The following is a 25,102-nucleotide window of genomic DNA, read 5'->3' as shown; positions in this document are numbered from 1 at the left end:
AATGTAGACAAAAAATGAAACATAAATCTCAACAATTACATTATATAAAAGATACATACAAATATATGTAAATTGTAGGGTTATTATCACAAATGATACCTGAACTTATCTTCTATTTTATCGATGGTACCTGAACTTCAATTTTGATCACAACCAGTACCCGAACTTTTCAATTTCATTTTAAATGGTACCTAAGGCCACCTTCGGTCACTATTCAGGCCAAAAAGCCAAATCTAAAAAAAAAAAAAAAAAACAATTTCAAGGCATGTCTATTACCAAAAAATCATCACTATATATGATTGCAACCCTTGAAATCATCAAAAATCATCACTATGATTGCCTCCCATGCAGTTTTTAGTCGGAATAGTGACCGGAGGTGGCTCTAGGTACCATTTAAAATGAAATCGAAAAGTTCGGGTATTGGTTGTGATCAAAATTGAAGTTCAGGTACCATCGATAAGATTGAGGTATAGTTAATGTACCATTTGTGATAATAACCCTAAATTGTATGATCGCATAAAAAAAATTTGATGTTCATATATAATAGGAACAGAGATGATAAATATGAAACACATATATCTGTTATGTGTTGATATAAAATATCTATGTTATAATGAAGCAATTTGTTGAGAATGAGAGAAAAACTCATAGATCATTAATTTTGGTCATAGCAACTATGTTGCACCATAGGCTTGCAGATCATCATGGAATTGAAGGAGAAGAAGAAATAAGAGCAAAATGATAACGTGTTATAAACTAAAAAAATAAGAGAGATATATAATAGAAAAAGAGAATATATGAAGAGGTAAAAGTGTGTATTATTCATTCTCATAGGCCCCTTTATATAGAACTTAAATTTACATCTTAAAGATATAAAAGATAAAAATTTACACAGACAGCCACATATTTATAATATTCATTTGCTAAATTCAGTTTTTTGCAAACAACGACCTACTAAACGCGTTCTGCATCCATCTCATTACTTCTCCATCTAAAAAAAAAACAAAAAACAATTTCGCAAATCAAGAGCCGATCAGCCGAAACCCTTGACCCGATAGAATCTGGGCTATGGGCCGACCCGGCCCGACCCTTTTCGGAAGACTCGACAACAAACCAAAACTCTCACGGTCTCCATCTCTAAAACCCCAAAAAAATCCTCACCGCCACCACTTCAGTACCAACCACGCCGGCGACGACGCCCTTCAAAAACCGATCGCCGCTCCTCTAGCTCACAAATGAACCCAACTCATCCTTCACTCAACCTCTGATTCTTCTCCCCCACATCCTCTCTTTATCATTTGTAAGTCTCAAAATCTTCCCCTCATTTATTTTCCCGATTACTTCTTATTCTTCTTGCTTCATTTGGTTTATCTATTTAAGCACAAATTTTGTTTCTTTCTCTTGGTTTTTGGTTTCAGTCTCGTAATCTTAGAGACCAAAATGAGTTTGAGGTACTTAGTTTCCAGGCAATCAGTGTCAAAAATCACTGCTAGGCTTAGGTCTCAGTATGCCGCTGCGTATGGTTTCGCAACCATTGCAGACCCAATACCCAGTTCATTTCGTTCTGCAACTCATCATGGTGCGTCTAAACCTCTCAAAAACCCTAGGTACCCAATACCCATGAGGTCGTTTAGTAGAGGTATTCACTCTGCTCAAGTGGTTGATTCGGTGGATTCGGAGGAGGAGGAGGAAGAAGATGGAGGCATTAATGATTTCTTGTCCCGATTCGTGTGGATTATACGGCAGAAGCTCAATGTGGCTTACCCGGGTTGCGACAAGGAAACTGTTGATGGGATGCTGATGGTTATTGTGCAGAGGGTTGTGGAGGAGATGGAGCAGGGCGGGTTTGAGCAGATGCTTGGCGAAAGGCAGGGTGCTGCTCCGTCGCAGGATTTTAGTGAGGATTTGTGGAGAACAGTGTGGGAGGTGAGCAATATGGTTTTGGATGACATGAGGAAGGAAGCGAGGAAGGAGAAAATGAAGGGGTTTCTGCATGCTGAGGAAGTCAAGGAGATGTGTAGGTTTGCTGGTGAAGTTGGTATCCGAGGGGATATGCTTAGGGAGCTCAGGTTCAAGTGGGCTCGCGAGAAGATGGAGGAGACTGAGTTTTATGAGAGCTTGGAGCTTCTTAGAGAACAAGAGAAAGCCCAAGAGAAAGGGGAGGAGGAAGGAGAGGTTGTGCAAGCTGAGGAGGATGGTGTAACTGAGGTGAATCCTAAGGATGGTTCTCTTCCCAAGAGGCGAGGGAAGATAAGGTACAAAATTTATGGTCTTGATCTCTCTGATCCGAAGTGGGTTGAAGTTGTTGATAGAATCCATGAGGCAGGGGAGGTCATTTGTCCCCAGGAACCGAAACCAATATCTGGGAAATGCAAGTTGGTTACTGAGAGAATTCTTCAATCAAATGAGGCAGATGACATGTCTCCACTTTTGGCTGAATGGGTAGAGTTGCTCCAACCTAGTAGGATTGATTGGGACAATTTGCTTGATCAATTGAAAGAGCAGAACACCAGGTTATACTTTAAGGTACACTACACTGTCTTTCCTCCATTCGATACTATTTTCACCGTTATTCAGATATGTTTTAAAGATACAGGCTTTTATTATCTACTGCTAATTTATGAATTCTGTATAAAGTTCATAGGACTTCAATTATACTCAGATAAAAATCATGTGTGTGTAGCGGTTGAAAGGTTTCATGCATACCTGTGGCATAAAATGAGTCCTGTAGATTTGGATTTTACTTTTTAGATTTGATTTCTAGTTCTAATCTTTAGCTGATGAGTCTATATATTATTTTACATTGGATATCTAGATGTAGTGGATGCTTGCTGATAATTTTGTTCTTAGGTGGCAGAACTTGTATTGGATGAGAAATCTTTGCAGACGAATATCCGTGACTACTCCATGCTTATCGATGCTTATGCCAAGGAAAATAACCTAGAAGATGCTGAGAGAATTTTAAAGAAGATGAATGAAAATGGGTTTGAACCTGATATCTTCACAACCACTATTTTGGTTCACATGTACAGCAAGGCAGGCAATCTTGAAGGTGCCGACCAAGCATTTAAGACATTGAAGAGCCAGGGCTTCCGACCAGATATGAAGGTCTACAATTCCATGATCAAGGCATATGTAAATGCTAACCAACCAAAATTGGGGGAGTCATTGATGAGAGAGATGGAATCAAGAGACATCAAACCCTCAAAACAAATTTACATGGCATTGCTTCAATCATTTGCCCAACTTGGTGATGTGAAGGGAGCAGAACGAATTGTCAACACTATGATTATGGCAGGTTTTCAGCCAACTTTAGAATCTTGTTCAGTGCTTGTTGAGGCATATGGAAAAGCTGGTGACCCTGATCAGGCAAGGCACAACTTTGATTACATAATAAAAGTTGGGCACAAACCCGACGACAAGTGCACTGCGAGCATGATTGCAGCTTATGAAAAGAAGAATTTACTCGATAAGGCACTGGATTTGTTGTTGCAGCTTGAAAAGGATGGCTTTGAGCCGGGAGTTGCTACTTACACAGTTCTTGTAGATTGGCTGGGAAAACTGGAGCTAGTTAGTGAGGCTGAACAGCTATTGGACAAAATTGCTGAGCTGGGTGAGGCTCCTCCATTGCAACTTCATGTAAGCATTTGCGATATGTATGCTAGGGCTCGATTTGAGAAAAAGGCACTACAAGCTTTGGGAGTTTTGGAGGCCAAGAAGGAGCAACTGAGTTTAGATGACTTTGAGACAATTATCAAGGGGCTTATGGCTGGTGGATTTTTTCAGGATGCTCAGAGGATACGGGGAGTGATGGAGGCTCAGGGTTTTGTTGCGTCACAGCAACTTCAGTTGCACCTAGTGGCTAAAAGTTTAACCTCAAGAGGCCATCAATGAGATAATTAGATTGCCATCTACCAGTGCTTGCCAATCTATTGGCTGTGAGACCAACGTATGCTTTTGTAGTTTCAGGGATGCTTAGTGTACTGTGTTGGTGACATGTAATCGATAAATGGAGTTAGTGTAGCTCTCATCACATAAACATCCTAAGTTGACCGAGTTTATGGTATTTACCTTGTTTTCCTTGCCCGTATAAACGGATTGCAAGTCTGATTTTTGACCTGAAATGGATAATAAATTGTTTGAAGGTGTTAAATGTGGTAGTCTCATAGTCTCATACCCTCATCCATTCAAAACTGTAGAATTGTGGATTGGTCTAGTGGCTTTCTCCCATTGCTATAAGCCTATAAATCCTAAGCATACATTGAAGCTTGGGTTCAGTTACCTTGATCAAATGTCTCCTCCCTGTGACTTTGTCAAAGACAATATTAATGGGTCTGGATTTCAGTGGTAACCGGCTTTATGGTTTACATCAAATCTTGGTGGTGATGAGATTTTAAGGTGCAGTCGTCAAGGAAAAAAAAAATTGGTGAGGCTGCTCGGGATTTGATTTCAATGTACTTTGCCAAATTTTCACGAAGGGCAAATTATCTGGAAACATATCTGCGATGTTTAATCCCAAAGTTATTCATATCGCAGTTGAAACCTACGAAGATTCCATATGTTGCTCCTAGGTGATGAAACCTGATAATATAAACCTGAATCCATCATTAAATTATTACTAAACAAGAGTGAACTCATTCATTAAAAAAAAAAAAAAGGTTGGAAGTTTCTCTCTCTGCTTCTTGGCTTTGACGAAGAAGCGAAGTCTCTTCTCTATCGTCGATGTGAGAGAGGAGGAGGGGGTACCTGCAAAAGACCCTCCGATGCCTAAGTCAGTATTTATCCAATTGAGATCTCCACTAGAGTTCGATGCCATACCTGGAGGTTATGCTTTCCTTTTATAGGCGGCTTACAACTTGGGCTGCAAGTAAACTTGCATGGCAAGATCCCGACAACTTGGAGAGCAAGCCACCATTAAGGCCGCACTTACTCCTATAATAACCGTCATTTATTGGTGGCCATGATTGCCACACTAAATGCATTAACCGTCGCATTTATGGCTATATTAACTATCGCATTTACTGCTGCCATTACCTTTCTTTAATTGCCTCGATTGCATTGTCAGATTTGTTGACTACCCCCACAATGCCCCCAAAATTTTCTCTTTGGGAATCTATCCCAAGAGAAAATTTTCGGAGTTCTAATTCATGGCTTTTTGGCGAATTCTCCCCATGGACACCCCAGATTCTCCTCTGGTCACCCACATTTTGGGGAAGCTTTAAGAAAATGTTCTCAAAGCTCAATTACAACCCAAACCACTAAGGCCCATCTCAAATCCGGACCAATCCTGTCCTCGGCCCAGGATCGATTTTTTTTTTTTTTGGACTACACGGGTCGGATTCGACCTAGATTCGCCTCAGTCCTGCCCGGACCTCGGCTCGCCTAGATCCGAAAGCGGGTCTGACCCGGTTGCACGCCCAGCTCCTTCGCCATCCCTCTCCGGCCTATTCCGGAGCTTTTTCTGCCCGATTTCGGCAGGATTTTTCGGGATTTGCCTATTGGAGAGATTTTCTACGTGGCCCCTTGATTATTTTGTGATTCTTCGGTGCATCTTCCCTATAAAGAGGGCCTCGGCCTGAGCTGGTTTCGCACCACCATCACTTCGACCTTGCCGGTCACTGTACGACTCCGATCCGGCCACCTGCACCCCAACGACCTGCTCTGGCTTCCCCGCGTCTGACCCACGGTCTCCACCTGGCTGCTACTCCCAACCGGACGGCGTCGCGCCCAGTCCGTGTTCTTCTGCTCGCCGCCAGCTCATCGACTCGCCTTGGCGGCGTTCGCTAGCCGCTTGAGCCTTGGCCAGCCTTCCCTCTTCTTCTGCCGTAAAACCCGCTGCTCCGACCTTGTGTGCAGGCCTCACCTGCGTGTGGCGCAACTCCTCCAACCGTGGTACAACTCTTTTCCTCCTTCTCTTCTATTTTATTCATTTGTTCATTTGTTTTTCTTTTCGTTGTTTTTGGGGTGATCTTCTAATAGTATAATTTCAATCTCTGCTTTTTAGGTCGACGCGTTGAGCTTCGATTAACCCAAACTCCAAGGCTGCCAGATCGTACGTTTTTGTTCTCTCTCTCTCTCTCTCTCTCTCTCTCTCTCTCTCTCTCTCTCTCTCTCTCTCTCTCTCTCTCTCTCTCTCTCTCTCTCTCTCTCTCTCTCTCTTTATGTTTTTCACCGTTATTTCCAATATCTCTTTGCCGCACGCGAGTTTTTGCCTTTTATTTCTATTGCGATGTCAGTTTTCTCCGTAGTCGCTATTGCGTCCTCTTGACCATTGGATTTGTACTTCCCGCAGCTTGCTTTTTATTCCCATGACGCGCATCAAATGTACTGATTCGAGCTTACCTCATAAAGGGAGCTCGGAATCAAGTGGTGAACCCACGCCTTGGCAACCGACGCATTCGATTCTGGAGAAATGCGCTGAAGCATATTCTATCCCGAAATCGGTCAAACTTTCAGCCGTTCCTGCGGACGCGGATATCTACACGGGTAGGAATATTCCCGACGATACCTTGATCTTGTCTCCTGAGCACTTGCGCTATGTCAGGTTCCCTATTCACCCTGTTTTTCAGCTTATGTGGGCCGTGCTTGGTCTGCATCCATTTCAACTTAATCCGAACTCCTACCTCATATTATCTGCCTTTTTGATCATGGGTTTGAAGTGGGAAGTTTCCCTGGGATTGTCTGATTTCCTCTACCTCTACAATTGCCCCAAGCTAAGCAAATATTTTCGGTATTTCAATTTCACACCTTTTCCGAAGATGAAAGTATTCGCAGGGTTTTCCACTCGTGATAGTGATTGGAAATCTAGGGCTTTGATGATCTCTGGCGACTGGCGATCTCCTGAGCTGGACTTGCTACCTCCGAGGGCCTTCGCGGATGACCTTGGTACGTATCATGTATCTTGATTACACTGTATTACGATCGAATCTTCCTTCCAATTGTTTGTCAAATATTGACTTGTCATCTTGCAGCTTATAAGATTTCTCAAGCGAAGTTCAACCTTCCCCCTAATCGCGTGCATTGGCTAGAGACTCATCTTGTCGGGCAGGGATGGTATCCCTCTCAGTTCGCAACCCTCGAGAATTGTCTTGACATGGCGTCCAATCGTCCTTCTGCTTTGTTTGATCGCTACCGGACGCATGTAAATTGGTTTCTTTTAGGAAAAATGTTATCGCTCCAGGTTGCACGCATGGAGAGCCATTTCTATATATCGGAGCGTTGCGAATCTCTGTTCTCAGAATATCTTGCTATTAAAGACACATTCAAAATGGTCACCCCTGGTTCGGGGTTTGTGGTAGCTGGGGAGGACAACGTGGACGAAGGGTCAGAGGAGAGGGACGATGGGTTCAATGGCAACGAGGCAGAGGAGAGAGTGCCTTCCCACGCCGTGAGGGAGTTACCTCAAATAATCCCCCCTCCTCGGAAATTGAGGAAGCGGAAAGCTGAAAATGCTCCTGACAGCGAGGGCCCTTCACATTCCTCTCATACTCCCTCTATCGACTCATCTCGTGGTGCCTTGCCGCTTTCTCCTTCACGACTGTGCCTGCTTCCCTCAAAGCTTGACCTGAGTGAGACCGCTGATCCTACCTCTCAGAGAGCCATTTCGTCTCAAGAGGATTTACCCGTTTTCATGCCGCCGCCGCCGCCACCCAAAGCTCTGGAGCTTAAATTCAAGAAACGAGACGGAACCTATATTTTGGCTGGGGAGTCCCTTTCTTCCAATGGCTTGGCGGCTTCGGCGGTGGCCGGCGCCTTTGTCTCATCACATCCTAAATTAGGGGGTCCTCCTAAGAGCCCTATGGCGTTGTACGATGACGTTTGTGCCTCTCAGCTCGACGTGAGTACCTTTACCTTTCCTTTCTTTACAAGATCTCTGCTTCCTTTAACCAATTTTCGTTTTTCTTCCTGCGTAGGCTCTCCTGGCATCTCATCGTCTCTTGTGCGGCATTGACACTTTGCATACCAAACAACAACAGAAACTTGACGAGGCAAATCGTAATCTCGAGTTTAAAGAGAGAGAGCTTGATGATCAGATGAGGACAATGGTGGAATTGACCTCCGTTCTTGAGGACAAGAACCGCGAGATAATGAAGTTGAAGAATGATTTGACCTTAGTAACTCGAAGCAAAAATGAGGAGTTCCAAAAAGGTGCTGCTCAGATGAAGCTTGTGTCAGCCAAATATTTCCGACTCGGGTGGAACCAAGCCTTGACTGAAGAAGGCAAAAGGCGCTACGTAGGCCCTGATGAGTTCGACCGTTTTTATGGGTTTGATCCTATGGGTTATTCTCCCATTCGTGGCATGCAACCAGGAGATGTCCCATCGCCGGCCTCGAGTGCGTCTGTCGAGGAGGAAGAGGAGGTGTTGTCCGCCACTTGAGTTAGATCAATCTCTCCTACCATAACATGTGGTCTCGACGGTGCTCCTTAGTTTTGAAGCTTTCAAGGCTTTCCATGTTTTACCTTGTTTTTTATATTTCATGCTCATGTAATAAAAGTCGTACAAGAGGCGACGACTATATCCTTTTCATAAATCGTGGTTCTAGTTGTGCTTTCTTGATATTCCAATAATATATGCAAGTGAATTTTAAATATCGCTTTTGAGATGCCTCACGTACCTTTGAAAAGACAAGCTAACCTTTCCAAACCTGCTTCTTTGACCATGATCACCACCTTCAACGACTTCGGCGGTGGTCAAGTCACCACGACCGCACCAGCCGAGCTCTAAACCCACGACTTTGGTCTCTCCCGTATTGACGGCGGGCTTCGAGCCTCCTCCCTCGCTGTTGGCGCCAACCTCGAAGTGGGTGTTGATGTCACCGCCACCGGTGTTTCCCTGACTGAGATGCGTACTTCATTCCCTAGTTGCCCCCTTGTTTGCCCAATCTGTGCGTGCAAACGCGCAGAAAGGAAAACAGCACAAAGGGAGAATAGACGAGGCGTGGAGCCTTCCACAAAGGGAGAATAGACGAGGCGTGGAGCCTTCCAAAAATCCAAAAAGTGGTAAAGTGAAGGATATGAGACCACGTTTGAACTAGAGGATCCGCCCAACCCGGTCAGTGCTTATGTACGTTCTCCGGGGGTGAAATTGCCCCCATTTCCTGTGCACAACCGCCACATCCTGCAAAAGTCTTTCTCGCCATCCCACCCCCGCCTGCAGCGAGGGTGTGGTCCATCATCCCACCCCCGCCTACGGCGGGAGGCGAGGCACGCCATCCCACCCCCCTGCAGCGAGAGTGTGGTCCATCATCCCTCCCCCGCCCACGGCAGGGGCGAGGCACGCCATCCCACCCCCGCCTGCAGCGAGGGTGTGGTCCATCATCCCACTCCCGCCCACGGCGAGATGGGAGGCACGCCATCCCACCCCCGCCTACAGCGAGGGTGTGGTCCATCATCCCACCCCCGCCTGCAGCGAGGGTGAGGCACGCCATCCCACCCCCGCCTGCAGCGAGGGTGTGGTCCATCATCCCACCCCCGCCTACAGAGAGGGTGAGGCACGCCATCCCACCCCCGCCTGCAGCGAGGGTGTGGTCCACATCTCACCCCCGCCCTCGGCGAGGGGTGAGGCACGCCATCCCACCCCCTCCTGCAGCGAGGGTGTGGTCCAGGAGTTCTTACAAGTTAAGCGAACAATACTTTGGTCGTTCACGCCACTGGCTTCCATTGCATTTCAAGATCAATTGTAAACTAAAATCATAGGAGTAACTGCTAAATGCTGATCGGTGTTACCTGAGTTGGTGCCCATTTCTTATTTTGAATGGAGACTTACCGGCGTGCCCCTCGATTTCAGTTACGAGCCCCAGAGGACTGGCTCGGTTACGTTCATTGATCACTTTCCTCAGCACATGCTTCCTTAGAGCCCCCGAGGATTAGCATGTACTAGTTCTTCCAGTTCTTTCTCTAATCAGTGTGTCGCTTGCCTCCTCGGCGTGAGGTCTGTTTAAGCCTTTGTTAGTGGCACCGCCCGCTCTCGCGTTTGCTATTCCATTGGTTTAGCAAGCATCGTCCATGGCCTTACCGCTGCCTCAGCCTTTGCATCTCATCATTAAGAGGCAAGTTCAGAACTTACAGTAGTTTCGAGGCAAGTCTGTTTGGGGATTGGATTTTGTCACCACCAGTCCTCGGTGACAGAAATGAGATGTCTTGAGGTGCAGCTCCCGCCATCACTTTTTAGGGAAAAGTGTTTCCCACAGACGGCGCCACTTGTTGGAGATGAAAAATTCCGTAGAGGAGTTTGACCCAACAATTAATGCGGACTGGAGCGGAAGCTGAACCGGGGACAATTAAGAGGTTTCAATTTGTCGTTGACTTGATGTTGACGAAGCGCAGACTCCTTTTTAGTTCCCTCCTTGACCTCCCTATGCGAGCTCCCTCTGTAACCTCCCTATGCGAGCTCCCTCCGTAACCTCCCTATGCGATCTCCCTCCGTAACCTCCCTATGCGATCTCCCTCCGTCACCTCCCTATGCGAGCTCCCTACGTAACCTCCCTATGCGAGCTCCCTCCGTAACCTCCCTATGTGGGCTCCCTCCGTAATCTCCCTATGCGAGCTCCCTACGTAACCTCCCTATGCGAGCTCCCTCCCTCCGTAATCTCCCTATGCGAGCTCCCTACGTAACCTCCCTATGCGAGCTCCCTCCGTAACCTCCCTATGCGAGCTCCCTACGTAACCTCCCTATGCGAGCTCCCTCCGTAACCTCCCTATGCGAGCTCCCCCCGTAATCTCCCTATGCGAGCTCCCTACGTAACCTCCCTATGCGAGCTCCCTACGTAACGTCCCTATGTAACCTCTCTCCGTAGCTCCTCTTCGTAGTCTCTCTCTGCTTCTTGGCTTTGACGAAGAAGCGAAGTCTCTTCTCTATCGTCGATGTGAGAGAGGAGGAGGGGGTACCTGCAAAAGGCCCTCCGATGCCTAAGTCAGTATTTATCCAATTGAGGTCTCCACTAGAGTTCGATGCCATACCTGGAGGTTATGCTTTCCTTTTATAGGCGGCTTACAACTTGGGCTGCAAGTAAACTTGCATGGCAAGATCCCGACAACTTGGAGAGCAAGCCACCATTAAGGCCGCACTTACTCCTATAATAACCGTCATTTATTGGTGGCCATGATTGCCACACTAAATGCATTAACCGTCGCATTTATGGCTATATTAACTGTCGCATTTACTGCTGCCATTACCTTTCTTTAATTGCCTCGATTGCATTGTCAGATTTGTTGACTACCCCCACAGTCGCGGAACCAGGATCCGAGACTTGTCTAGGCTAATTAGAAGTACACTAATTTTTTTCTTCAGGTGGAAGCATGTTTGATTGTTGGGTCCAAATTGAGAATCTTTCAATAGGTTTTTACCCCCGATTGTTCTATTCTTGCTTCACTTGCAAACAATCAGTAAATAATTGTATTGGCCTTCAAAATCTGGGAAAATTTATGTTTCCCCTCCTAATTCATCTTGATTCTAGTTCCTACTTACCAATTCCAAAGATTGTACATATATACTCCTTTCAAGAAAAGTCACTAACCTTGCTATGAGCTTTAAACCAGGACTCTCGGTCGACTTGAGGATTATCAAGATACAGTGCATTACTGAACTCAAAGTTGTATGGTAAACTTGGAATAAGACCCCAACTGACTGTCTTGATACCAAATTTCTCAAAATGAACATGCTTGCATCATTCAAACATTTACCTTATTCTCAGATTTCCAGAGAAAAGATTGACCATTTTATTGATTATTAGAGTAGAGAAAAGAACGCATGCCATTGAATAAGAAAAAGGACGGACGAATCACAATGTAGAATTGAAGAAAACATAACCGTGCCTTAAACCAAAGAAAAGAAATCAACAACAAACCTATTTAACCCATTAAACCAATCAAGAGAGAATTGATCAGAAACATTATTTCAATCAACAAACCCATTAAACCAATCAAGAGAGAATTGATTAGGAACACTAATTCCATCAACAAACCCATTAAACCAATCAAGAGACTTAGCTAAAAAGAAGAGAAAGACCTTCCGTTTTGAGCAACTCAGAAAACAAAGCAAGCTTGGATGGGGAAAGCCGGAGAAGATGACTGCAAGTCTGCATTGAAAATCAGTATAGGAAGAAGAACTCGACTCAATATCCCGAAGAGAAGAATTGGCTGCATCTCATCGACCTGCTGGCTGCTACGCCGCTGTGCATCTAAGAGGCGACTAGGCGAGGCCGAGAGTTTGAGGAGGTGACGAAGGTTGCAGATAAATTGTTTTTTTTTCTTTGGGCTATATATATATATATATATATATATATATATATATACTTAGGGGTTTTTAGCCCAAAATATTGTCTAGGCTTGAGTCCATATAGCCTCCTACTTGGTTCCGCCGCTGTTTAAATGGTGCTTTGAGCGTGCACTCTGTGGCACAAACCCACTGGTTATATTATTCGAGCTCTTACTCTATTAGATGACTTGAGTGAAAGTTCTAGATTTAGAAATGTCTTTCTAATGTAATTGCTTATTTTGTTTGGTGGGATTTTATCTCTCGTCTAATCACCAAAATTTTAAAAAAATAAAAATAAAAATAATAATAATAAAATTCTATTAAGATATATGCATAATCTTATCAATTTATAAATATTATAATTCAGCGTCACGTTTTACTTTGAAAGTAATTCTATAATTTAAAAAAAAAAAAATTATTATTAGATTTGTCCCCACAAAATTCCATCAACTTTTCAGATAATACTTATATTTTTGAGTGCCACAACTTTATGACATAAAGTTTTATGTCGGCATAGTACCCTTTTTCTTTCAGTTTTGAATCCGCAAGTCATGGAGGATAGAGGAATTTAAGTATCCTATCTGAAGTCAACGAGTGTTGATGGCCTCGCAGCCACCCAAGTGTCAGTACTTGTTTGGTTGGATTCTGTCGGCAAAGATTAATAAAAGGTTCAAAAGGGGAGTGACTCAATATATATACTCATTGCAGATTATATCTTTTTTTGACCGATCGGGCCTCATCCGGAATGTTGATAGTGATAGAAAATTAGAAATCAAGATGATAGATGGCATTGGTGCAGTGTGTCATAAGGGGACTGAAAGGATAATTGGATTAATGTAGGAAATGGTTTTGTTTTGGAGGCTGAACTCTGAAGTGGCCTCTTATTACAAATGAAGCTTGCTAAATGACTTTGAGAATATAGGAATTGTTTTTAGGAGAGTAAGAAACGACGTTTGATTTAATAGAGAAAACTTTTTTTTTTCTTGACCGGATAAAGAAAACTATTTATAAATATGTAAAAAATTATACAAAATTATATTGAAATGTGTCATCTCGAATGTTTTATAAGCAGTTGAAAGTGGTTTTGATAAGCATTTGACAACTGTTTCTCATTTAAAAGTATTTCTACCAAATTTGAAAAATGCTTTCAAAAGTAATCCCAAAAGGCACCTAAATTTAGCTTTAAAGTCTCTGGAGGGGTGGCATCCATTTAATAAGATCCATACTTTTGATTCTTTTAGAGTATCTCCAACAGTATGAATTATTTTGTAGTTAAATATAGCTAAAATTGTGAAATATAACTATTGATTTAACAATGTTGCTCCAATCAGTAGTAGTTATTTATAAATAATATATTATATTTTATCCAATCATAAACTGACATGTGGACAAAAGAGGAGAGAGGAATATAACTTTTGCTTTAGCTATGCATGATTCTCTAGCTAAATATAGCTAGCCAATTTAGCTAAAGCTATATTTAACTTAGCAATAGCTATATTTGGATTCGCATCTGGGATCCATGAGACTTTTCATGGACTCCTTCTTCAACTACATTTTGGATTTGGATTATCTGCTACTTAGGTAGAAGATTGCTCTCTATTCGACGTATTCTTTTACGTGGAGTAGGCAAGGTCGGTCACACTATTGCCAGTTACCTTGATAGAAGGTTACCCTCTGTTCAACGTATTTCTTTACGTGGAAGTATGGTTGACCATACTATTGGTACTGTTTTACAGAGCCCGGGGTCTTCCCGGTGCTTCATCAAATGCTTCATTGCATCCCTTAATATCGTTGTTAGGTTTTATTTCCGATGCCTTGTGGCATCTGGTATTGCTTTTGTTATCCTTTATTTTGATGTAGTTTCTACATCTATAAGTTGTAATGTTCTTATTTTTATTAATAAAATGGCTGACTATTTCTCTCAAAAAAAAAAAAAATTATGGAAATAGGTTAGCCTTTTCATTAAAATTCAGCAAGCAGTACAAAAACGAAACACCCCTATGGGGTCAACAGAAAGAATTGTTCCATAGAACCTCAATCATGAAACCCTATTCTAGAAGAATAACATCCAAAAAAATACCGAGTACACCCACCTTTTAGGAAATTCACGCATCATTATTCTAACAAAAACCTAGAAACCTCGAAGCTTACATTAAAAGAGTTCCAACTAAGGCTCTGGTTTTTGCGACCCAAACAGAAATTAAACAATACTATGGGCCATAGCGACCCAATTCATAGGTGGAGCGGAAAGGAAACAATTGCCCTCAACCCCTATTCTAAAGGCAAACCATGTCCTAAAAAGTCGTAGGACCAATCCATCCACCTCCAGTCATGTGTCAGGCCCTCTAGCCCATTCCAGACCCAGCTGGCCCAATAGGGCAAAATAGATAAGGCCACCCTACATATTCCTCCATAGCCCAGCAAGCCACCGCCACCATCACTGTGAGACGCAGCCGACGAGACTACACCATCTCGAGGGTCGAAAATAACCCAAGTCAGTGCCAAATCTTGATCACCTAGAATCAATTTCAGATCAATTTCGGTACCTTCGCAAGCAATGAAAAAACCAGTTCCTAAAACGGGACGAAGCCGATCAGAGACGCCGAGCACGACTTGAAAATCACCCAAGCTTTGATCGGACCCCTGATCTGGTCGGATCAACCCAACTCCGGCGACACTTCAATGCTGCAGCGAGCCACCAGTGCCGACGTTGCAATCTCTGAGAAACCAACCATCGCTGATACACCCAGCCATCTCTGAGAAACCAACCGGACAACTCCGATCCTTGACCTAGTCGTTTCGATCCGATAAAGACCAATTCAGAACCACACTGTCAGAGCACGGTCCCATAGATACCACCAGAACGGCAGTCTTACCACCCCAGACAACCACCAGGAACCAACTCCAAGGCGGCGCTCCCAACAACCAGACGAACACAATAAGAAGAAAGAAACAATTAGCCACAAGGCTAGCAGTGGCCATGGCCATCAAAGTTTGAAAATTTTGTCGAAGGTGAGAGGCTGACGATAACCCTAGCAGAGCGCTAGGTCACAGAGAGCAAAAATTGATAAGCAGTTCTAAAAAAAAAAACTTAGCAATAGCTAGTTTGTTGGAGTTGAATTTTGGTTTAAAAATATTTATATATAGCTAAAATTTGAATTTAACTAGTTTGTTGGAGATAATGAAAACCCTTGAGAGCGAAAGCTCTCGCTGCTCTAGCGTCGCCAAAGGCAATCGGCATCTATGGGAGTCTCCCTACTAGCGGTCGCACCAGCGGCTAAGCACAGTGGCGACTTTTGCCACCGCGCCTACTGCTTTCAAGTCGAGTTTCCTCCGATTCGAGGTTTGTTTTTGGCTATGGTTGATGGTCACAATTAGGCTAGGTGGCTTCTGGCCAAGGCCTAGACGTGGCCATCTCCGACATCGATCTCTTGGCGGCAATTGGCTCATGCTTTGGTGGCTGTATTGGGTTGCGACGATACCAAATTCGCTGCTTACGGTGGCAACAAATAGGGAGATCAGTGGTTATGGCTGGGTGTTCAGATCCATTTGGGCATGCATGGCTGGTACCGCTGGGACTGATAGAGGCTTTCCAAGGAGGCAGCGGTTTCTGATTTGGTGGCTGGGATGGAGGCAGACGATGTCTGATAATGGAGGGCGGCTGAGTTTAGGTGCCCTACTGTGGGTGTCCAAATCAATCTGGGTTTCTCAGATTTTGGGCTGCTATCAGGCCTATGTCACTCTTTTGGCCCATTTTCACCATTTCGTGGGTCAGACCTCTCCATGGGTCTGGATTTAGGACCTAGGAGACCTTCTCCAGGGTTTTTTGCTCAATTGTGTTATTTTTGTTCCTGTGGGTGTGCTGCTTTTACTTTCAGGTGGAATGCTCATTTCTAAATTCTACAAGGAGTTTCAATATAATCACATTGTGAGTACCACAATTGAGTGCTGTGAAGTCTTGAACTCTATTTAAGTTAAAACTTCTAAACTATTTATAGCTATATACTTATTTGTTTTAGTAAAAGAAGGGCCAAATATAGAGGTCTAGCTTTGTGTATGGGGTCATGAATAATGAATTGCTTGATCCCTGCTGATTTTGTTTTTACAACTCAAAAACCAACTAGCTTTTGTTGACAAAATACTTGAGTAGAACACAAGTGTTTCTTACAAAGAAAAGCAAACATTAACCTATTTACATTCATTGTCAAAGAAGGAAAAAAAAGAAAGAAAAAAAAGAGATAGCACAGATTGTGCTCGGTTTCAATAAGCAGGTTACATAGATAGCTACAAGTACTATATTTATATTAATATATGTTTCCAAATGTCACAATACATCAATTTCTTATTTATGTTTTGTACTTATAGCTTCCTTGACTTGCTACCATTACATTTTGCAAAAGTACAAAAATTCCAGCAACTGTCTTTAGCTCGTTGTGTTCCCTCTTCTTGAGTTTCTTTGGTTGGAAGTCTTGTTAAAAACCTTCAACACATGCATAAAAACACATTAGAAGAAGAAAAGAAAATCTGGAATGTTATTTTATTTTATTTAACTGCTGTGTCACCTAGTAGCTTGTTGAAAACACATGTTTACACACTTCTAACCACAATTTAGAGTCTACAGACATAAAGTTAATTGTGTGCAGCAAGTGGCTGCTCTTAGAGCAGCTTAAAACTTGGGCAGCAAGCTCAAAGTAGGAGCTGGCAGTTTGGGATAATCTTCAGGTGATTTTTTTCTAGCAGGAGTTGGCACTAAGTTAAGCTCAGGTGTTTATCTAGCTGACTAAGGTGTTTATCTAGCTGACTAAGCTAGGCTAGAGCAAATAGGAGGTGGCTAGACTATCTATAGGTCCTAATGATTACATCTTCTAGTATAAAAGAGGTTCTTACCTGCAGTAAGAAAACACAAGTTAGAAAACATAGCAGAAAATAATTTAGAGACTCTGGAATCAGCAAAGTCCAGAAAACAAGCTTTGGGAGGTCTGGAAACAAAGCCTCAGCTTTACTAAACCAGGTTAAAGGTAGGGGAAGTTTTGGGGAACCTCATGTTTGATTATATAAGTCTATTGATATGATTTTGAGGATATTTGCTGCTGATCAGAATGTTTATACTATGTAAATCATATATATATGCTTAATTCATCATCCTGTTGTTTTATCTGATCCTAGCTTGAAGAAAGAGTGAAAATGGTTTTGTAGTGGAGTCTAATACTCGTAAGGGACCAGCAATGTCAGCCAATGATATATACACTTGGGGAGAGAAGCCCCTTCAATTATTATTGATAAAACGATCTATTGTTTGGCAAGAAGACACTGGTGATCGAGATTAGTACAAGATTACTAACAACTGGAGTATAAGGAGTTATTTTCTGTCTTGCACCATCAGTAATTATATGTATGAGGTTTGCTCTACTGAGCTTTAAGCTCACCCCTTTTATGATATTGTGCAGATCATGCTCTTGAGGGTTAGAGTTTAATTTCTGGAAATCTGGATGTAGGAGAATGAGAAATAAATTTTTAGTTTGCTGTTTTGGTTTATCTTTGTACAATAAAGCTTAGTTTCTAAGCTTGCTTTTGTTTTTCTTGTAAGAACTTACTTTTGTAATAAAGAGTTCAACATCCAAGTCACCTCTGATTCTTATTTTTTTTCCAATATAGTTTTTATTTGCCAAAGTGTTTCTTAGCTTTGACAATTAAAAGCTATTCACATCCTTACTCGGAATTTTTTTTTTAGCAGATTTCCGGGTTAGGGTGTGACAAGTGCCTTGGCGAGCAGTGTTCTTTATACTGGGACGAGTTTAGTTTTGATTGGTCTATCGATTCTTTGCATGCCTGGATTGCAGATTCTGATGCTTGGGTCTACAAATCTCAAGGTCGAGACAATAGTTCTATTGTTGGGTAATTATCTTGAGGAGGCTGACGATTTACCTTTAGTTTTTGCTAGTTTCTTTAGAAACGTTTTAGAGCATTGTTATAATGTATAAGGACAATTGGTTGGTGTAGTACACCTTCTAGTTTGTTCTACCTTAGCTCTAGGGCCAAGTTATTTTTGGTCTTTGTATGCTTCCCATTGGGATGCCTTCAATGAACTTTTCATTCTTCAAAAAAAAAAAAAAAACTAGTCTGTTGGAGATGCCCTTAGTATAAGTTTCATTATACTTTCTGTAATTGAGAAAAATATTAGAAGCCTAGTACATTATCTAAATGGGTTCTTTTTGAAGACGTCTGAAGATAATATTGTTTTTATTGTTCCAAATAAAACAACAAAGTACAAAGAGCTCAAAGATATCCTTAAACGAAGGATCATGATCATTAGCCAAAAATTCCAGCTTAGAAAAAAAAAAAAGGTCAATAGATTCAGAATCATTAGGACAAACATGACAAGATCTATCAATATCCAGGTTTGTATGAATATTGTCTTTGGAGTTTGGTATTGAGTCTTTTCCTTATCAGCTGCCAACTGAAAATCTTAATTTTAGGAGGTAACTGACGTTTCCACATTTTAGAAAGGAGCTTTGAGCCTTTGATATAGAATGAGCAATATTATGTTGAGTAATAATAGAGAACTTACCATTCCCGGAGGGTCCCAAAACAAACTCATTGGAACATTAGTATAAGGAATTGGAAGCTATAATTTTCTTAACTACTTCAGAAGGAAGAACGTATAGAATTTTTTGTTTTTTTGATGTTTGAAAAACAAACAAGAACTAGAAAACAAAACCTCGAGCCACACCCCCTCCCAGCTGATATAAGTGGAACACTGGGGACACAGAAAGAGACAAACAGAAAAACCAGACAGAAGGATTATGAGAAGTATGCGCTGCCGATGCTAAACGGTCCGCAACAAAATTAGCCTAATGATAGACATGTCTGAAGATTACTGATTGGAACTGTAGAGTAAGCGCCTTAATGTCCTGTAATAATGTTTTAATTCGGCAAGGAGTCTGACAGCGGCCTTGAACACAGTCCATTAATAACTTGGAGTCCCCTTCCAGAATAATATGAGGATGATGTTGAAGCAGGGCAGTATAGAGACCATCTCTAAGAGTTGTGGCTTCCGCTACAAGCACTGACGCATTTCCAATCTTTCTATTGGCTGCAAAAAGCGGGTAACCATTCTCATTATGAATAACAAAACCAATGGTAGCCAAACCATTCTTAACAGAACCGTCAAAATTCTGCTTTACTTGATATGTGTTAGGGTGTTGCCACTTAATATGAAAGTATTTTGAAATCTTTGGGTGAGAGAACCTGGGATTGGCCTTCAAATAACTGGAGCTCAAAGCATAAGCCTGAAACACACACGAAGCAATTTATTTATGCTAACGTATAGAAAGTTTATCTTTATTCCAAGCACCATTTGAAATATAATCTGAAACCATGTCATTATTATTTATATTTATATTGGCATGACTATTAGTATCATAAATGGAGACCTGCCGTAAATTGGAAAATAGTAAAATACAGCGAGGTTGACTAAATAAGTGGACAAAATTGATTGGCTAAGAGTCACACAACGGTATGTATTTACAAAGTTGCCATTACCCGCCACTCCCTCGCTTTAACTGCACCCACCTTCTTCTTCTTCTTCAATCACTCATTCAAGATTGAAACTTTACCTTAAAAGCTTGAAACTTTATCTCTCTAGAATTCGATTTCGATGGAGGGTCTGATCAAGGGTCTGATCGACGTGGCACTCGGACACGGCGATAACAAGGAGGAAGACTCCGCTGCCGGCGACCGCGATCAGCGCTCCAGATCCACTTGGTCGGAGGTCAGCATCACTCTATAAAGCTTAATTGGAATTCTTTAGATCTTCAAAGGACTTTGCTTTTCTGATAAAAGTTGCTAAAATGCGCAGGTGGTGGTGTCTGGGGAGCAGGATAACGACAGTGATCGCCCTCATGGGTACAACCAGAGCCACTGGAATAATAGACAGGTTTGGATAATTTGATTCAATTGGGTCTTTTTTCTTTTTCTTTTTGGTTTTGTTTAGTATGACAGTGGTGCTTTGTGAATTTGCAGGAAGAGAGTAACTTGGGGCGTCAAGAGTGGGGCAATGTGAGTTCGGAACCTCCAAGGCGACCCCAGACGGTACAATTTCTATGTGTATTTTAGTTATTACTACTTCTTTGTGTGGAATTTTAAGTTTGCTGTGTTGTTTTTATGGTGGATTGGTTGATTTGAGGACCATTGTTGAATCTGAAACCCCCATCTTCTACAAAGTGGTTTAGAGTGAAAGTATGTGAATTTGGAAGTTGATAAGAGTGTGATAATGTACAATATTGGCCATACCAATAATTGATTCTAAGATCTTTTAGTTTCTTTAACGATAATTTTTGTTAACTGCATTGTTTGACTATAAATTCTCTCTGAGTATTCCATTTTCTGATCCAAGTGTATCACTTGGTCATTGATGGAACAGCTAGCTACAGAACTTTCCCACACTATTGTGTTGTCCATAACTGAGGCGTAAGGAAAAATAAACTTGTTGGTAACTGTAATGTAAAGCAGTCTTTGTGGTGGAAGCACTATTAGTTCGTTTATGCGTTTAATGCTGCACTGCATTGCACAGTCACAGTCGCCATCAATGTTAATCCATAACTTCCTACAAATTTAATGATTTGGATTATCCTACTTGAGCAGTATTTGTTATGTTATGTTTTTTTTTTTTATTGTCATTTTTAGCTCTTAATAAGTTGATACCACATGTTCTCACCGGGATCAATGATACAGAGTACGCATGAGAGATATGAGAACAATGAAGATGGTGGGCCAATTGGTTATAAACAAAACTACTCCAGCAGAAAGGTTTGTCTTGTTTGATCATCTGATTAGTTATAATTTGGTGGAATCCATTTCAAACTGTTTCTGTTTCTGTATATATTGAAGGAGGAAGGCAAAGAAGGAAATAATGATGGTTGGGAGACTGTCGGAAAGAAGCCTCCAAGGCAATCACACAAGGTTATTTACCTTCCGTTTATCTAGCATAAGAAAAGGCACCTAAAGATTTGAGTTCCGTTTATGTTATTGCTGCACAGCGTCAATTGTAAACTGTCAAAGAGCTGGTCTTACTGTACGAGAGTTTCTTTAGTCAGTAGATTTTCTTCTTTACAAAAATTAGACTTGCAGCATTGAAAACTCTTTTTCTAGTATCTTTTCATTCTGCAAAACAATACTTAAAAAAAAAAAAACAAAAACAAAAACAAAAAACAACTTTAACTTATGAACTTGGGTCTGGAAAGGGCTTTGAACTACTAACTTCAGTAACTTGCACTTTTATTCAGTTGTACTTGTTACTAGAATATAAACTTGAATTAATGAATTATATAGTAATGATATAAATTTTAATTGCTTTCACAGTATTTGCTTGTTACCTTTTAAGTGTGCTATATCATACAACTCTGTTCTTTTTCCTACAGGTCTTGCTTTATTAGTTTTAAGTAAGAAGAAATAATTTTCTATTCTCACTTTGTAATGCTGTAATGCAATGCATACAAAATGACAAATCCACACAGGTTCAGAAGGACCGGTGGCAGGGATATAAACAGCCTGCCAGTGAGCAACAATACTCTGATGAGGTTGAAGGAGGTGCTAGCATAGAACCTTCAGAAGACGAGCTTGCTGATCTGTCACAAGCTTGCAATAGATTCTGGGAACTTGATTCAAACCATTTAGTGCCTGGAAAGGACTATGAAATTGACTGTGGTGAAGGGAAGAAGGTTTACCATAAGGGAGATTTAGCAGAAGGAAACTTATTTACCTGGCTGAGTGAAGATGTGTTCAGAAGGCCTACTTTTTCTCGTTTCTGTTCTCTTTTAGATAACTACAACCCAAATGAAGGCAGCAGAGAAGTCATCACATCTGAGGAGAAACAGGAGCAAGCTGCATTCATAGAAGAAATCAGCAGAACTGCTCCCATTAAATATCTGCACAGATATCTCTCACGCAAGGGCATGGTATCTGAGAACTATCAAGAGTTTAAAAGAACATTGACTGCTCTTTGGTTTGATCTTTATGGACGTGGTGGCACTTCTGGTTGTTCCTCTGCTTTTGAACATGTTTTTGTGGGAGAAATTAAGCAGCGTGGTGAAGAAGAGGTTTCTGGCTTCCACAATTGGATTCAGGTTGTGCTATAAAACTGATTCTTTGCTTATGGTACTTGTGTCTATGTATCTTATTATGTCAAGGTAACTTATTGATGACTTGTGCATCTGGTGTCGTTAGTTGATTTCTTTTATTTGCTCCCTTCTTTTATGGTTTAGTTGAGTTGAATTGGAAGTAAGCTAGGACAATGTATTAGCATATTCAGTGGATTTCCACGTGGAATTTTATAGGATTCAATAATTTTAGACTGGTAGATTTTCATCCCAAGAAGACTTAACAAAAATGAAAAGGAGTATCCATCTAGTAATAATTTTGAAGTCAGAACTGGTTGCAATTTCACCATAGGTAGTTAGTGATTTTCTGTTTATGGTATTTCTTTTCTGACTTTTTCTTTGATAGCTATGCAAACAAAATGATGCCATCATTATGGGTTTTCCCTTCATCTATTTTGTTCATGTGTAATAATTATTTTCTTCATTCTGATCTTCCGAAGTTCTTTGATGTGAATGCTTAGCATCTTTATGATTTGCTTTGCAGTTCTACCTTGAAGAAGCAAAAGGAACGGTTAACTATCAAGGTTATATATTCCCTCGTCGACGTGGGGAAATTGTAAGTTATTCTATCCTAGCTTCTGTCACTGTGATTGCCTGCAACATAGTAGAAACTTGAAACAAGATGTATTCCTATCACACTCTTTCTGTTCATATATGGGGCATCCGAATGTGTATTGATAGCCTGCACTAGTCATTTGGTTGTTCTAAAGAGAGTAGAAAGATAGTAAAATATGGATTTGGAGTCGGTGACTGTGTCTATTGTTAATAATAACACTCTAGATTTAATCTATTTTATTGATGGAGACTTTTAGCATATATTGACTACTCTGAAAGAAAATTGAAGCCTAGCTACAACACTAACTTCAGTTTCTGTTCAGTTTATGGTACCATTTTATTTGAAATAATGATGAACAATGCACCCTTCTTTTTAAGTACTCCGTAGTCTCATTGTGGGAATGATCACCAAGTATCATGTAATGGTATTATATATTTTTTCTCAACAGTCTGCATAATACTTGAATATGAGTCTTCCTTCTCTAACTTCGGCAACCTTTATCTGTACTAAATTGCAGCCAGACTCTGAAACCCAGTTGCTTACAATCCAGTTCGAATGGAATGGTGTCCTGAAAGCCGTATCAAGCACTTTAGTTGGGGTGAGCCCAGAATTTGAAGTTGCATTGTATACCTTGTGTTTCTACATGGGTGGAGAGGACAACCACATTCAGCTGGGTCCATACCCAGTTAACATCAAGTGCTATCGCTTTGGAGATAGAATTGGATCTGTGTTTCCAATGGGAGAGTGATGAGTTCAGATTTTAGCGCTAAACAACTAATCTTGTTATAAGAGTTCATTATGAGTGTGTGAGATTATACTGTAACTCTGAATATACTGAAGGGCTGGACAGTCGAAATAACGAGTTCTGGAGTGGGTCACCATTAAGAATTTTATTATATCTGTTGAAATCTGCTGAATTTCATGTCTGTCTTCATATAATTTACCATGATTCATTTGTGGATACACAGTATACAGCCTGATATGGATGCTGCATAGTTATCTTTCATATATACACCAAATAATTATTGATTTTTATTGTTTCCCCTTCCAGTTGTTTCACATTCCTACACAACAGATGTATAGCTCCATTTCTGTTGGGGCATCAAAAATATAGTGGTTTCTTATGCGGCGAAGATCTAGGCTTTTTGCTGCCCCTCTCATCCTATCTAGGCTACAAAGTTTCTGTCATGAAATTGGTGATTACCATTTCATTACTGTTACTACTTTTGCCGCAAGAAACTATCCATGTCAAGCTTAATATTTACCGTTTCATTACTGTTACTTTTCCCATAGTTTCTATCTAGTTACTGTTACAGACTCGATGTGCAGTCCAAAAGATCACACCAAATAATTTTTTTTTTTATTGAGTTTATATATAAGAACTAGTCTATTGTGAGTCGAACTTACGACTTCTCACTCACAAAAAGAAGACTTAAACCACTAAACTAAATGGTCTTGGGCCACACCAATATTTAGTCAGCAAAGCTCTCAAATATAAAATAAATTTTGTGTCGATGAAATATTGTCGGAAATAATTTTGGCCAACGAAATTCTTTTTTTTTTGAGTTGAAGGAGGTCAGACATTTTTATTCAATATGGAAGAAGCAATATTACACAGTGACCCGCCCCTGTGGGGCCGTCAGAAAGAGACACCGCTAAACGCAATATCACACAACCTATTGAGTGAAGCTCAGGGGTGAGTAAACTAATAAGAAACTGATAATAAAATTTTTCTACAGAATCCATCAGTAGACTCGCTGACAACCTCAAACCAATAATCCCGTCAGTTCCTCGCGGGTACTGATCCCAAAAAAAAATTAGGTATCTAGACAAAAACCGTCCTGGATCCCAAATTTTTATAAAAAAGCCACCGGGATCCCAAATCCAGATCCAAAATTGAAGATGCCCACATGAACCACATGCTGCAGCCCTAGGCATTCCATTAAGTCCCAAGCCCAAATCAGAAAACCAAAGCAAGGCCCAACAACACTTAGGGTTAGCCCTGGCAACCAAGACAACAGAACCGTTGACTTTGCCGCCCCTGACACCTGCACCCAAGCTGCGCCAACGTCGGAAACTGCCAAAATCCCGAAAGAAGACAAAGTGCCGCCCCACCGTGCCTCCATCCAACC

General features: G+C 41.4%; 2 protein-coding genes across 4 annotated transcripts; both read left to right on the top strand.

Moving 5' to 3' along the window:
* Positions 1-1,123: 1,123 nt before the first annotated feature.
* On the top strand, positions 1,124-4,090 carry LOC112177220 (pentatricopeptide repeat-containing protein At5g04810, chloroplastic). 2 transcript variants are annotated; one of them, XM_024315486.2, is made up of 3 exons: positions 1,125-1,300; positions 1,419-2,526; positions 2,851-4,090. In XM_024315486.2, the coding sequence occupies exons 2-3, from the start codon at positions 1,441-1,443 to the stop codon at positions 3,892-3,894; spliced, it is 2,130 nt and encodes a 709-aa protein (XP_024171254.1). In that variant the 5' UTR covers positions 1,125-1,300; positions 1,419-1,440; the 3' UTR covers positions 3,895-4,090. The 2 variants fall into 2 exon arrangements, with proteins under 2 accessions (XP_040366798.1, XP_024171254.1); XM_040510864.1 differs by having other exon boundaries at positions 1,124-2,526.
* A 15,730-nt stretch (positions 4,091-19,820) lies between these two features.
* On the top strand, positions 19,821-23,999 carry LOC112178847 (poly(U)-specific endoribonuclease-B). 2 transcript variants are annotated; one of them, XM_024317093.2, is made up of 8 exons: positions 19,821-20,028; positions 20,119-20,193; positions 20,280-20,348; positions 20,991-21,065; positions 21,147-21,218; positions 21,773-22,381; positions 22,899-22,970; positions 23,488-23,999. In XM_024317093.2, exons 1-8 carry the CDS (start codon positions 19,915-19,917, stop codon positions 23,716-23,718), a joined length of 1,317 nt encoding a protein of 438 aa, XP_024172861.1. In that variant the 5' UTR covers positions 19,821-19,914; the 3' UTR covers positions 23,719-23,999. The 2 variants fall into 2 exon arrangements, with proteins under 2 accessions (XP_024172861.1, XP_024172860.1); XM_024317092.2 differs by having other exon boundaries at positions 20,116-20,193.
* The last annotated feature ends 1,103 nt before the right edge of the window (positions 24,000-25,102 follow it).

The sequence above is a fragment of the Rosa chinensis genome, chromosome 7, assembly GCF_002994745.2.
Source record: "Rosa chinensis cultivar Old Blush chromosome 7, RchiOBHm-V2, whole genome shotgun sequence".
Lineage (NCBI taxonomy): Eukaryota > Viridiplantae > Streptophyta > Magnoliopsida > Rosales > Rosaceae > Rosa > Rosa chinensis.
The sequence above is the reverse complement of the archived record's forward strand: the minus strand, read 5'-3'. Positions and strand labels throughout refer to the sequence as shown.

What these genes read in the sequence shown, in the direction of transcription:
- LOC112177220 (XM_040510864.1), top strand. Translation starts at nt 1,441, where the DNA reads ATGAGTTTGAGGTACTTAGTTTCCAGGCAATCAGTGTCAAAAATCACT. An exon ending in ACACCAGGTTATACTTTAAG is followed by an intron (nt 2,527 to 2,850) that starts GTACACTACACT and finishes TTTTGTTCTTAG; the next exon opens with GTGGCAGAACTTGTATTGGA.
- LOC112178847 (XM_024317092.2), top strand. Translation starts at nt 19,915, where the DNA reads ATGGAGGGTCTGATCAAGGGTCTGATCGACGTGGCACTCGGACACGGC. An exon ending in CCAGATCCACTTGGTCGGAG is followed by an intron (nt 20,029 to 20,115) that starts GTCAGCATCACT and finishes TAAAATGCGCAG; the next exon opens with GTGGTGGTGTCTGGGGAGCA. An exon ending in GCTTCCACAATTGGATTCAG is followed by an intron (nt 22,382 to 22,898) that starts GTTGTGCTATAA and finishes TTTGCTTTGCAG; the next exon opens with TTCTACCTTGAAGAAGCAAA.